Below are 13,453 nucleotides of genomic sequence, written 5' to 3'. Positions count from 1 at the left end.
TTTTTAAAAAAAAAAAAAAAAAAAAAAAAGCTTTTATTATGACCATATAAAAGTTGAAGTATTTGGTGTAGAAGTTGACATTGGTCGAGTTTTGAGGTAAGTTCGAGTAGGAGTCAAGGATCGAAAATGTTTGTAGGTAGAGATCGAGTGTCTGGTATGAGGTGCAAGTTTTGGGTTTTCTCAAAATTTTGATCGCTGATAACTTCCTCGATTCTTTACGGTTGCAGGACTCTTGTCTCATCATGCTTGTACGAAAAAGATGTATAAGTTTGTAGAATAGTGTAGGAGCTGTCGAGACTTGTAGTTGTAAGAACCGAATTGAAGAAAGACAACACATGTGGAATCATATGTTGCGAGGTTGATGATATAACCTCCATTTTACGACATAATTTTTATTATAAAATGTGATCACAAATATACCATTTCTAAAAAAAATTATTTTTTAATATTATATTCCACACGGAAGAAGTTACAAAAAAAATATTAAACTTACTAAAGATACAAAAAAATCATGGAAATATAATTATAAAAAAACAATATATATATATATATATATATATATATATATGTAAAAGAGTGGCCCGAGGAATTGAGTATGGATGAGGACGAATCCGCCGGAGTCTCGTTTATCTAATGAATAGAAATATCTCATGTTCTATTTAAACGGAGATATCCCCTCGAAACATTTTTGACCGGTACCAATTTCAAAATTTTAAATTTCACATTTGTACTTGCAAAAGGAAAGGATGGCTTTGAAGTTTAAATAGAGAGTACTGAAGATTTCTGGATATTTGCGAATGGATTGACTGATGAGGAGAAATGAAAAAGTTTTAGAGCAAAAATTGTATGATTCGATTGAAAAATCCGACCCAGTTAACTTTTTCGGACTTTTGAGCCATCCAAACAACAACTTTTCGAACCCACGGACCTGATTTGCAAACAAATTCAATACACCAAGATAGCCAAATTCGAACAGATCACAACGAAATCGAGGAGAAAAGGAAGGTAATCCGAAACTTACCCGAGATCGAATAAGCCCAATTCAAAAGTTTAGGTTTTAAAGACCATGGCTGCTTCAACTTCAAGCGCAGTGCTCTGATTGTCTTCTGGTTCTCATATATAAGGGCCTCTTAGACCCTTTTTTCATGTCAACCTGAATCACCCAATTCTTAGAGCTTCTCCGTTTTTACATACGAATAGCTGCCAATGGCGACGGCATCGGAAGTGGGTGTGAATGGAGAGAAAAGGGCTATGATATCGCCTGAGTATTTGGAGAGCAAGGCGGTCCTTGAAACTAAGGCTCTACTTTCAGAGCTGTGCCGCCATTTTTATGGGCTTGGATGGGTCTCTGGAACTGGCGGCAGTATCACCATCAAGGTCCATGATGATGCTATTCCCAAGCAGAATCAGCTCGTTCTTATGTCTCCTTCTGGTTTGTTCTTCGTGTCCCTCTCCCCTTTGTCTGATTGTATAGTGTTTTTTGGTCTATGGAGAAGTTTTGTTTGCTTTTCTGGGTTGTATCCATATGGTTTTGCTTTCAATTTCATGGGGATTTGTTATCAGTTTCAATCTTAAATGCTGCTTGTGTATTCATTTACTAGCTCTATTCCTTTCTGAAACATGATTTTTATTGCTATCTAGCATGGTTCTCATACCAATTTATCATGCATTAACAGGCGTCCAGAAGGAAAGAATGGTACCAGAGGACATGTACGTGCTATCACCTGATGGTTCTATCTTATCTTCTCCTATTGCTAAGCCATTCCCACACAAGCCTCCAAAGTGTTCGGACTGTGGTCCTCTTTTCATGAAGGTTTTGATTTCATATCCTTCTTCTACCATGCTCATGTGTGATTTCTTGTTCATTTCATCCAAACACAAGTTACCAACATTTTCTTAAAATGATATGATATGATATGATATGATTTGCAACGTTTTGATAAAAATCCTCTGTAAATTTGTGAATCATATGTTTTTAATGAAGATCTAAGGGACATAGGATTATAAATGCTGATATTTGATGTAGAATAGTAGTCGATTTCTGTTCGGTAGAGCCTTCTGTTATTCGTTTCATCATCATATTATCCTAGTGAAGATCACTTCCTACTTTTGGATTTTGTTATTGTGCAGCGCTCGGAGTCGATATCTGACAACTTTTTGTTTATTTTGTTTCCGTTCCAGGCATATCAGATGCGAGATGCTGGAGCTGTTATTCACAGTCACGGGATAGAATCATGCCTTGCAACGATGATCAATCCATCAGCAAAGGAATTTAGAGTGAGTTTTCACTTCATGGCATTGATTCACAAGGGTGAATGTTGTGTGCTTCCAATCCTGCTATTTTTTCTGCTAATTTTGTATGCAATATACATGTGTGTGAAATTATGTCGTGTAGGTTAATTATCGCCTTTCTTTTAAAGGCAAGGCAGGAATATCTTTTTGATTATGAATCTGTTCCCTGCTATGATTACTGCAGATTACTCATATGGAAATGATCAAAGGAATCAAAGGGCATGGTTATTACGATGAACTCGTGATCCCAATAATAGAAAATACTGCTTATGAATACGAGCTCACAGAATCACTAGCTAAAGCGGTAAGGAGTAATACTTGAATTTTATCTGCTGGTTTTTCTTGTTGATCTTCAATTATTAACAGTACTTTTGAGGCAAGTTACAAACAAGACCAAGGATATATGCAATTTCCAATTAACAAATGTTAGACTAAAATTCCTCTGTATATGTTGGATGATTTCACCAACAGTCCAAGCCCACCACTAGGGAGAGAATGTTTCGTTCTCCTCTCCAACCGATGTGGGATCTCACAATCAACCACCCCTTTGGGGCCCAGCTTCCTCGTTGGCACTCGTTCCCTTTTCCAATCGATGTGGGACTCCCAATCCATCCCCTTTGGGGCCCAGTGTCCTTGTTGGCACACCACCTCGTGGCCACCCCCTTTGGGGCTCGGCCTCTTCGCTGGCACATTGCCCAGAACCTGACTCTGATACCATTTATAATGGCCAAAGCCCACTACTAGCAGATATTGTCCTTTTTGGACTTTCCCTTTCGGGCTTCCCTTCAAGGTTTTTAAAACGTGTCGGTTAGGAAGAAGTTTTCACACCTTTATAAAAAATGCTTCGTTCTCCTCCCCAACCGATGTGGGATCTCACACTGATCATCGTGCATTTCAAGTAATTATGAACACTATTTCCGTATGCTAATTACCGTACCATTCAATGAAAATGATGGAAACTTATTGTTACTGATTAATGGAACAACCATTGATTGTTGATCAATGTCTAGAATTTTTTCTGCCAGTAAAGACCATGTATACTCTGACAAGTGTTTATTCTGTTCTAAAATTTTCATTTCCTTTGCTTTCTACAGATCGAAGCCTACCCAAAAACAACTGCTGTGCTTGTTCGAAACCATGGCATTTATGTATGGGGAGATTCATGGATCCATGCGAAAACTCAGGTTCGTTATACACAGTAATATATGGTCAAATCAATGGATCGCTGTATTTTACGAGATTCACTTTTATCTATGGATATAATTTCTTGTAAAAGTAGTATCTACTTATTTATTATATTTTTTGGCTTGGTGTTGAGACACTTGTGTTTATATTTTGCTTTAGCTGTACTCTGAACAGTGATGGATAAAGTATGGCAGATGTTTTATTCAATATTCACACTGTTGAAATGCTCTTTCTGAATTGTCCACTCATTGTTTCAGGCTGAATGTTACCACTATCTCTTTGATGCGGCCATCAAGCTTTATCAATTGGGCCTAGACTGGTCTACTCCAGATCATGGTCCCATTCGGAACGTCAAGGAAGTCGTAGTAGCTGGTAGCAACAATGGAGCATCTTCAAAGGTTGAAGCTCTGATATAATTTATACACTTAAACAATTTGATTTTAGTACAATCTCTCTGTTTGTGTGGACTGTACGTACCTACATGTCTGTTAAATTAAATTGTTCTTTAATGACCTACATGTCTGTACGTACCTCATTTTTTGATATATATTCTGCAGCGTTGCATTGTTCTTGACATAGAAGGAACTACTACTCCAATATCATTTGTGACCGATGTTCTCTTTCCATATGCTCGCAACAATGTCCGCAAGCATTTATCTCTAACATTCGACACTGCAGAGACTAAGGAAGATATTGCGTTGTTACGATCTCAGGTAAGATAGTTCTGTTCGGGAGTTCAAGTCGATCACAGAACATTTGTTGGTGCTAGTAACTTGAAAATACAATTGCAGGTGCAAGATGATCTGGAAAAAGGTGTTGCTGGTGCCGTGCCTATTCCGCTCGATGATTCTGCAAAAGAGGACGTTATTGCAGCTCTAGTTGCGAACGTTGAAGCCATGATAAAAGCTGACAGGAAGATTCCTGCTCTAAAGCAGTTGCAAGTAAGTAGAAATATTTTATGAAGAAAACAACAAACTGTTGTGTTACAAGAACTAACCCCCAGTTTTGTCAGGGTCATATATGGTTAACTGGATTCGAGAACAATGAATTGAAAGGAGACGTTTTTGACGATGTACCACGAGCTCTGGAAAGGTGGCACGCGTCGGGCATAAAGGTTGTATATAAAATACTTTTCCCTCTTCCACATATAACCACTCTGGTCCATCATGCCTTCTTTTAATGGTTTTTTTTCTGTCCAAATAGCTGCAGCAACGCGTTTTAAAAACACGTTAAAGTTCTTTGATTTCAGAACTTTTTGTAGTACTTTTTTACACATGTGACCAAACACCATGAAAATTTTGAAAATTACTTTTCTGTGTCCAAACAAAATGAATTCAACATAGCTATATCCTTTAAATCTATCTTGATGCTATGGTCACTAATGCCTAGATGGAAACTACTATGAGTCCTTAACGTCAGTTTTACTCGCTGGTTAACTTTCAGTCTTCAATTTTATTGATGATCAACCAGATACTTTAAAAGACCATAGTTCTCTTTGTTAATTTGCATATTTACGTTAGATCCCACCACATTGGTTGGAGAGTGGAACGAAATATTCTTTATAAGGGTGTGGAAACCTCTCCCCAGCAGACGTGTTTTAAAAACCTTGAGGGGATACCCGAAGAGGAAAGCCCAAAAAGGACAATATCTGCTAGTAATGGGTTTGGTCGTTACGAATGTTATCAAACCCAAACACCGGATGTTGTACCAACGAGGACGTTGGGCCCCAAAGGGGGGTGGATTGTGAGATCCCACATCGGTTAGAGAGGGGAACAAAACATTCTATAACGGTGTGGAAACCTCTCCCTAGAAAACGCGTTTTAAAAACCTTGAGAGGAAGCCTAAAGGGGAAAAGCCCAAAGAGGACAATATCTGCTAGCGGTGGGCTTGGGCCGTTACAAATGGTATCAGAGCCAGACACCAGTGTGTCAGTAAGGACGCTGGCCCCGAAAGGGGGTGGATTGTAGATCCCACATCGGTTGGAGAGAGGAACAAAGCATTCTTTATAAGGGTGTGAAAAGCTCTTCCTAGCAAACGTGTTTTAAAAACCTTGAGGGGATGCTTGAAGGGGAAAGCCCAAAGAGGACAATATCTGCTAGCGGTGGGCTTGGGCCGTTGCATGAACATTTTGTAACATGCAGAAATAACGAAAGCAGCAAAAATGCTTTCAAAGTTGTCTCTCTTAACTCGAGCGATGTTTAGAGTTCAAGTTCTTCTGTTTGTTTCCGACATGATTGTTAGCCAGGGACGATTCGTTTCTAATAGTGAAGTAATGATTAATTTTTGTAGGTATACATATACTCGAGCGGCAGTAGATTGGCACAGAGGCTTCTATTTGGAAATACAAAATATGGGGATCTGAGAAAATATTTGTGTGGATATTTTGATACCGCAGTGGGGTAAGATCTAATTTACTCTTGATAATTTCCCTTCAGTAGAATAGACACTATTTATACAAGCTACTCATTCTATACTCTCAGAAACAAAAGAGAAACGCGCAGTTATGTCGAGATCAGAGAGTCTGTTGGCGTCGATAAGCCATCAGAAATCTTGTTTGTCACTGATGTTTTTCAGGAAGCTGTAGCTGCAAAAGCAGCAGGTATTTTGCATCTTCTCGACCCTTTTTCATTTATGCTGTACTCTTAGGGGGTGGATTGTGAGATCTCACTCTCGAAACGAAACATTTCTTATAAGAATGTCTCCCTAGTTTTAAAAAATTGTGAGGTTGACGACGATAGGTAACGGGCCAAAGTGTACAATATCTGTTAGCAGCGGGCTTAGGTGGTTACAAATGGTATCAAAGCTAGGTTTCGAGTGGTGTGCCAGTGATGATGTTGGGCTGTCGGGAGGGTGGATTGTGAAATCTCACCTCGGTTGGAGAGGGGAACGAAACATTTCTTATAAAGATGTGGAAACCTCTCCCTAAAAAATGCGTTTTATAAAACTGTGAGGTTGACAGTGATACATACGGGCCAAACCGGACAATATCTGTTAGCGGTAGCCTTGGACTGTTGCACATGCGAACATCAAAGGCATCAGTGAGTGTGTTAATCCAATCTTAGTCAATCTACTACTAACGAAAGGAAGTGAGCAAAGACGAAGAATCCCCACCTCAAGGCTTCATCCATGGAGATTATTTGTGTCTTTGTTGTCTACTAACTACATCAAAAATCAAATTAGGATTGTTTTCTGCACAGTGTTTACTGTTCATGGTTTGTTATCTGATTGAAATCCCATTTTTCAGGATTTGATGTGAACATATCCATCCGACCTGGGAATGCTCCTCTTCCAGACCATCATGAGTTCAAGACCATTCAATCTTTTTCACAAATCTGAAGATGTGGTATGTGTGTCCCTTTTTCCCTATTAGAATGTCCAATAATTCTCGAGAATAGAAGCTTATTATTCACATATAAATAAAACTCATCATCTTTGAGTATCAAATGCAAATTCCTATTGACTGCTATGATATCTGTCAACTGATAGCATTGATATCATCTTGGATGACTATGTATAGTGACACACATCACCCTTGTGCTTTCCTGTCACACCTTGTTTGCGATTAGTTTCGATACCAAATCGATAGGAAAATTGAGTTCTACCTTCTATTTTCTTCATTATGTCTCGTTCATACAAATGAAGGTTGAATTATCTTACACGAAATCAAAGAAAACAAGTTATATATGCAACGAAATCTCTAGTTTGGTATATGAATTGTACAATTACCTTAAAAGAAAGCAAGTTTGAGCTTAGAAGTGATGCCTGATGTGTTGAACTCTATACTATAGTTTTCTCAAATGAAAGAGTTCTATAAAAGGAAGCTTAACCAACCAAGCTAATCCTAATTATTGATAATTGATTAGTTCATCATTACTCTTCCACCTTGTTATTCTTGTATAATTGATATGCGAAGATGACGACACGACAGTAAAAAAAATAAAAATAACGTTCATTTTTATGTTCGTTCGACTAGATCGACAACCCCCTTAAAGCTTGAATTGAGCTTTCCCCAATGAGAATTACAGATTTGGTTCTTATGATTGGCAATTAGAAAGGTGCCTTTTCAATTACTTCAACGATGAAATAGCTTAGTACTTTCTTTTTGTCGGTTTCAAATCATCTTCTGTCTTGAGACATAGATTTATCCCCTTAGTTTGGATTCTTTAAAATTGGGTTCAAGAAACTTTAGATTTTTTAACCAATTAAAGGTAGATCATGAATTTTAGGTCGCGAATAAAATAATTTGTTTGTTTGGTCCAAAGATATATAATATTAAAATTGAGTTACAAATCTTAATTAAACGTTCTATAATATTAAAATTAGAAGGGGTTGAAGAAATTAATTGAAAAAAAAAAAAAAAAAAAGACAACTTTTATGTTTGAAGACAGAAAAAGACAAAAGAGAGTAAGAAAGCAACGGTATTTACAGCCCCAATTGCATCCATCAATACACTAAGTGGAACTTCCAACCTTCTTCCTTGTGGATCTCCACCCTTCGTTTAATGCGAAGTCTTCACTTAAATTATTATATCTTTGCTTTCTTTCTCACCCAATTCACAAAAAAACAATCATTTTCTCACCAACTTTCCCGGAAAATGGAAAGGAAAATGGAAAGGAAAATGGTTCACAAGAAAGAACACCACAATTCAAACCAAAACCAAAATTGAAGTTCAGTTCAAAGAGTTCATAGAGGCCTTTTAACATTCATTACCAATGGATTTCTCTTAATCACTGCGTTAATCTCAGAGAATCAATTCATCAAACCCCAAATCCCCACTCGATTGATCAATGATTCTCTTCTTCTTTTCTAAGAATCAATCAAAAGTTACGAATCTCTACAAACAAAACAGAGTAAAACAGAGCAAACCCTTGTTTTCGTCACGAAGAAGACGACGATTCCGACACTCTAGGCGACGTTTCCGGGAACAGAGACAGAAGTTGCGGCCGTTCCGCCACTCTCGGTGTGTTCATCGGCGACGGATGCAAGTAAAACCCCTTCTCGGCAATCGCCTTCTCTTCCTCCGACGAGCTTCCAAGCGACGGTGACGACGACGACTTGTCAAACAACGGGTCATCATTCAACGGCGTAACAGGGCTGAGCGCCAGAGAAGGAAAATCGAGAATACTCGGAGAGAGAATCTCAGTGTTACGAGGCGAAAACCCAGCAGCACCGGGGAAATTAGGGATTAGGGTATTGATCATCAGACTATTCTTGAGGTGATTCCGCCGCTCATACAGCTTGAAACTCTGCTGTTTCTTGGGGGCAGTTTTAATCGGAGGAATAGCGAAGTTCTTGGAAGATTGAAAGGGGTCTTGAGAAGGAATGGAAGAGAGCTGCTTGGAGGAGGGCGGTGGGTGCGGCGGCCTGGGGGATTCCGACGAGCCGGTGAGCATTTGAACGACGTGTTTGAAATTGGAGGTATCGGCTTGAACGAAAGTGGTGGGGTAAGGGGTGGAATCAGATCTAGGGAGGAGGTTAGGGGAAGTATTGGGAGAAGGGTTTTTGTCTGTTTCATGGGATGATCTTGTTGTGGAGGTTGAAGATGAAGCGATCTCCATTGAAGGGGTTTCTGAAGCTTCTTCCTGTTCTTCGTCTGGTTCTAGAGAGAGAAAGGGTTTTGATGGAAGAGAGGGAAGAAAATGGTGTGGCTCCTGGTTGAGTATGAAATGTTTTTGTTGTCTTCTGCCACTTTCTTCCTCTTCTTTTCCCACTTTTATAATTTTCTTCTCTTTTTCTAAGTCTTCACTTTATTATTCTCTCAACTTTTCTTCCTTTTCTTCATATTTAAATTGAATAATATATTTAATGGCAAAATACTAATAATATTATCTACTAATATTTATTAAATATTTAAAAAAACAAATAAATAGATAATTTACTATATAAAATTTTAATAAAGGACTCGAATAATTTAGTGAATATTAATGTAAATTTTAGTACCATAAATAAACATGGGACGAAGCCTGCAAATGACTTAACAATTGAACTAAAATAATTTAGACGACGAGAAATATCTTTTTTACGAGACTATTTATTTAGAATAAAAAATATTAAAGAGAATATAATATTAAAAAAGTAATAAAAAGAAAAAGGGAGGGTTTGTGGTGTGATTGGCCGGTGAGAAAATGCCCAACAAGAGGATGCCATTGCTTTGTTTTTATTTTTATTATTTATTTTTTATTTTTCATTTGGAAATATATAAAATAAAATTAAAAAAAAAAAAAAAAAAAGGTAGGGTTTGACTTAAGAGCCCCTGACCTGACCTGACCGTAAGGACTTGGTTGTCTTAGTGTCTGCCCAATGGCGTTGGGCCGCTTCAAACATTTCAACGCCGTGTCTTTCACGCGTCAATTTAATATTTGGACAAAAATAAAATATATTCTTAAATTCTAAGTTAATTAAAAATTGAAAAGGCAAAATGGTCAAAGTTGGGAGATTTTGAGGGCAAAATCCTTAGAAGCAAAGCTAAGGCGTTTGACATCATTTTTAACCTAACCCTTCCTTCCTCACTTTATATTTAATTATAATTATAACAATGGTATTGTATAACCTAAGTTATGAATTAATCATCAACTAAATGAAATTAATATTTAATTTCAATATAAATTTGTTAAAATTATAATAAATAAATAAATAAATTGTTTCCCCTCTCTATTGAATATGAATACGTTATTATTCCAAAAATAAATGTTTGCATTAATAAGTTAAATCCCCATTAGATTCCCAAAATTTAGTATTGTCCAATCATATCCGTCCTATTTGTATATCAAAATCATTCTCTTAACCATCAAAGTTTGCATCCAACGTGGTTCACAAAACTTAAATATTGTTCACAACTTAACTCAACTAAGTTTTGGTTGAGTTGGGTTGGGTCTGTGACACCCGAGTAAATGAAGGGTACATAAATGAACGAAAACCACATCAAAATAAAAGTGATCGTGATGATAATAGAATTAAGAAAGACTTTACAGAAATGAAAGTTACTACCTATAAGATGCATCTTCTTTTTCAGTGGGAAGTCCACAGTTAGGCATGTTTTGCTTAGAACAATTTTATATTGGGTGATCTCCTAACATGTGAATGAGGACAAAGCATGCTGGAAAGACTTTGCGTTGGTCTGTGTAAATAGTCTTCACTCTTAAAAGTTATGTGTAAGTAATGTAACTATGTCGCAAGAGAATATCAAACTCATAAGGTGTCAAATCAAGATTCCATATCCTTTGCATGTTGGTCGAGATATGATAAAAAAAATTTCGAACGTGAGAACCAAATTGAATTTTCAATTTTATAAAAATTCAACAAAAAAAAAAAATAAAATTAATCCAACCCATACTTTATAGTTTAGATTAGATATTCTAAGTTATTTAGATCATCACGTCGTATAAACACCCCTAATCATTAGTCTTACTATAAGATTATGCACACATCACGAAACAATATTTCTTGTCTCATAGCCTATGATATGGTCGAGAGGTCTTATCATATCAACTGATAGTAAATCTATCTTTAAACTCCACTAATATAACTATATAAGATCATATCACTTTCAAATTATTTATTTGCTTTCGTGGTGTGATATCTAATTTGATTGTCGAAATTGCTTTAGTTAGCACTACAATAAATTTAGTTAAACCCTCAATTTTTTCTAACGTTAGTGGTAGATCGATATCTAAGATTTGATGATAGCTCGTAATATTTGTCCTTAACAACAATTTGATTCAAAATAAGGATGGTTATGAATGTGAAAAAGGTAGAACGGACCCTAAAATGATAACACAATCTACATCGTTAAATGATAGATTTGTTAGCTTTAAATAAATATCTATATGATTTGATTCATATAATCTAAAACCACCATCAAAGGTTCACATACACTTGAATTAAATCCCTACAATATTAGACATAATATTTAATTACTCAAAATCACATAAATAAATAAATAAAAAGTGACTCTAATAAAAGCAAGGCAAAAAAATATTATTTTTTTATAGGAATATTACATTTTTCATTACCCCTTTTCCGACCTTTACTGCCCAACCAGATAGATTGAACAGGGTTCTATGGTCAATTTGCAACCCTTGGATGCTGAAGACGTCCTTGGGATGATCTCGTAGTTCCTATGAGATGGAGACGATGAAGTCAGTCCATGAATTTTCCTTCTTTCTGCAGCATTTCGCTCACTCAAATGGTTGAAGGGAAATAGTGTTGGGGATGGAATATTACAATAAAAACAAAAATTGGTTAAAAAAACTTATTTAGTAATAAAGTAGTTTAAAACTGTTAGACGAACACGACTCTCCACAATGGTATGATATTGTCCACTTTGAGCTCTCATGGCTTTGCTTTGGGCTTCCCAAAAGGCCTCATACCAATGAAGTTAGTATTTCTCACTTATAAACCCCTTCTAAACCCATAATCATTCCTTAAATTAGCCGATGTGAGACTTTCATCATCCAACACCTCCCCTCGAACAAAGCACGCCTCTCCTTAATCGAGGCTCGACTCCTTTGGAGTCTTAGTCATTTTTGACTGCCTTCGTACCTTTGAGGAGGCTTGACTCCCTTTTTTTTTTTTTGGAGTCCTTTGTTCGACATTCAAGGATTTGCCAATCTATTGGCACGGCTAAGTTTAAGGCATGACTCTGATACCATATTAGACGAACACGACTCTCCACAATGGTATGATATTGTCCACTTTGAGCATAAGCTCTCATGGCTTTCCTTTGAGTTTCCCAAAATTCCCAAAAGACCTCATACCAATGAAGTTAGTATTCCTCACTTATAAACCCATGATCATTCCCTAAATTAGCCGGGACTTTCATCATCCGACAAAAACATTATTCTAAATTGATGGTTAATTTGAAATTTTCAAAAAATATTTTTAAAATTATAATAAACATGATTTAATTACTTAATAATTTAACGCACTCAATTTATTATTTTTAAAAGAATTAAACTTGTGAATCTGAACATAATTATCGCTCGAGTTGAAAATTGATGAGTAAGGAGGCAAAAATGAAGTAATCGATTGCGATTTCGACGAGAAAATAAGCCACCTATAAAACTTGTCAATGCTCTTTTTGTAGGGCACAACTCATAATCATCTTGAATTCTCCTTCTACCCACTTAATATCAAATTTTTTCACGTAAGAGTATATGGATTGGGTTAGGTTGGTGACCCGAGTAACCCGAAAATGTTTTACAACTCAACCTAATATTTATGATTCGAGTCAGGTAGGTCGAGTTTTTTGATTTTTTAAGTTCAATATACACCCTGCTAAAAAGTATCTAATAACTTTTCGAACTATCAATTATTTATTTAATAAATTTCCGATATATTTAACATTATTTTTAATTCATTAACTTAATATTAATAGACCTAATATTATAATAAGTTTAAGAATGAGTAGACATTATTTTTAATATTATTTTTGAAGTAGGAAAAAATTTAAATTAGAATAGTGAATAAAAAAAATGAATTATGAAAAACAAATTTAATAAAAGGTTGGCCGGCTTGACTTTTTTTTTTTAATAAAAATAGAAAAATATTAAAAAAATATTGTGTCAGAAAATGTTAGACTTAATTTAATGCAGAAATTGGAAAAGACAAATCACAACGCAAAGTCTCACTTTTCATAATATTCTTAAAAAAATTTACTTTGTGGGGTCCACCGGCCCCACTATGTTTTTAAATTTAGTTGTAAATTCATATATAACATCCAAATTCATCATTAATTAATTAATTGTTTATATTAGTGCTGGTCAATAATTATCGTAATTTATATCAAAATTATTAAATCGAAGTTTATAAATTAAACATTATAGATGCATACGAAGGTTGATTTATAATTTTAAATTATGTTTATTTATTATTATTAATTTGTTTGAAGATTGATTTATGTGAATTTCTATTTTTATAGCCTTTTAATTTATTCAAACTTTGAATGAGTTTTTTTTTTTTTTTTTTTTTTTTTTTT

The 13,453-nt window shown here is 35.7% G+C and overlaps 2 protein-coding genes across 2 annotated transcripts; one reads left to right on the top strand and one right to left on the bottom strand.

Moving 5' to 3' along the window:
• The first annotated feature begins 902 nt into the window (after positions 1-902).
• LOC111480956 (probable bifunctional methylthioribulose-1-phosphate dehydratase/enolase-phosphatase E1 1) lies at positions 903-7,078 on the top strand. Its single transcript, XM_023126196.1, has 12 exons — positions 903-1,432; positions 1,677-1,813; positions 2,182-2,277; positions 2,477-2,596; positions 3,387-3,476; positions 3,735-3,875; positions 4,035-4,190; positions 4,269-4,418; positions 4,490-4,591; positions 5,767-5,876; positions 5,958-6,076; positions 6,722-7,078. The coding sequence occupies exons 1-12, from the start codon at positions 1,207-1,209 to the stop codon at positions 6,811-6,813; spliced, it is 1,539 nt and encodes a 512-aa protein (XP_022981964.1). The 5' UTR covers positions 903-1,206; the 3' UTR covers positions 6,814-7,078.
• Positions 7,079-7,898: 820 nt separating this feature from the next.
• Positions 7,899-9,173, bottom strand: LOC111481034 (VQ motif-containing protein 4-like). The gene has a single exon (XM_023126311.1). It carries the CDS (start codon positions 9,033-9,035, stop codon positions 8,355-8,357), a length of 681 nt encoding a protein of 226 aa, XP_022982079.1. The 5' UTR covers positions 9,036-9,173; the 3' UTR covers positions 7,899-8,354.
• Positions 9,174-13,453: the final 4,280 nt, after the last annotated feature.

The sequence above is a fragment of the Cucurbita maxima genome, unplaced genomic scaffold (genome assembly GCF_002738345.1).
Source record: "Cucurbita maxima cultivar Rimu unplaced genomic scaffold, Cmax_1.0 Cma_Scf00006, whole genome shotgun sequence".
NCBI classification, from domain to species: domain Eukaryota; kingdom Viridiplantae; phylum Streptophyta; class Magnoliopsida; order Cucurbitales; family Cucurbitaceae; genus Cucurbita; species Cucurbita maxima.
This window is presented reverse-complemented; position numbering and strand designations above follow the sequence as displayed.

Excerpts from the sequence above, each read along its gene's own strand:
- LOC111480956 (XM_023126196.1), top strand. The coding sequence starts at position 1,207 with ATGGCGACGGCATCGGAAGTGGGTGTGAATGGAGAGAAAAGGGCTATG. Across the intron at positions 3,876-4,034 it reads ACAATGGAGCATCTTCAAAG|CGTTGCATTGTTCTTGACAT; the intron begins GTTGAAGCTCTG and ends TATATTCTGCAG. Across the intron at positions 4,419-4,489 it reads CTGCTCTAAAGCAGTTGCAA|GGTCATATATGGTTAACTGG; the intron begins GTAAGTAGAAAT and ends CAGTTTTGTCAG.
- LOC111481034 (XM_023126311.1), bottom strand. The coding sequence starts at position 9,035 with ATGGAGATCGCTTCATCTTCAACCTCCACAACAAGATCATCCCATGAA.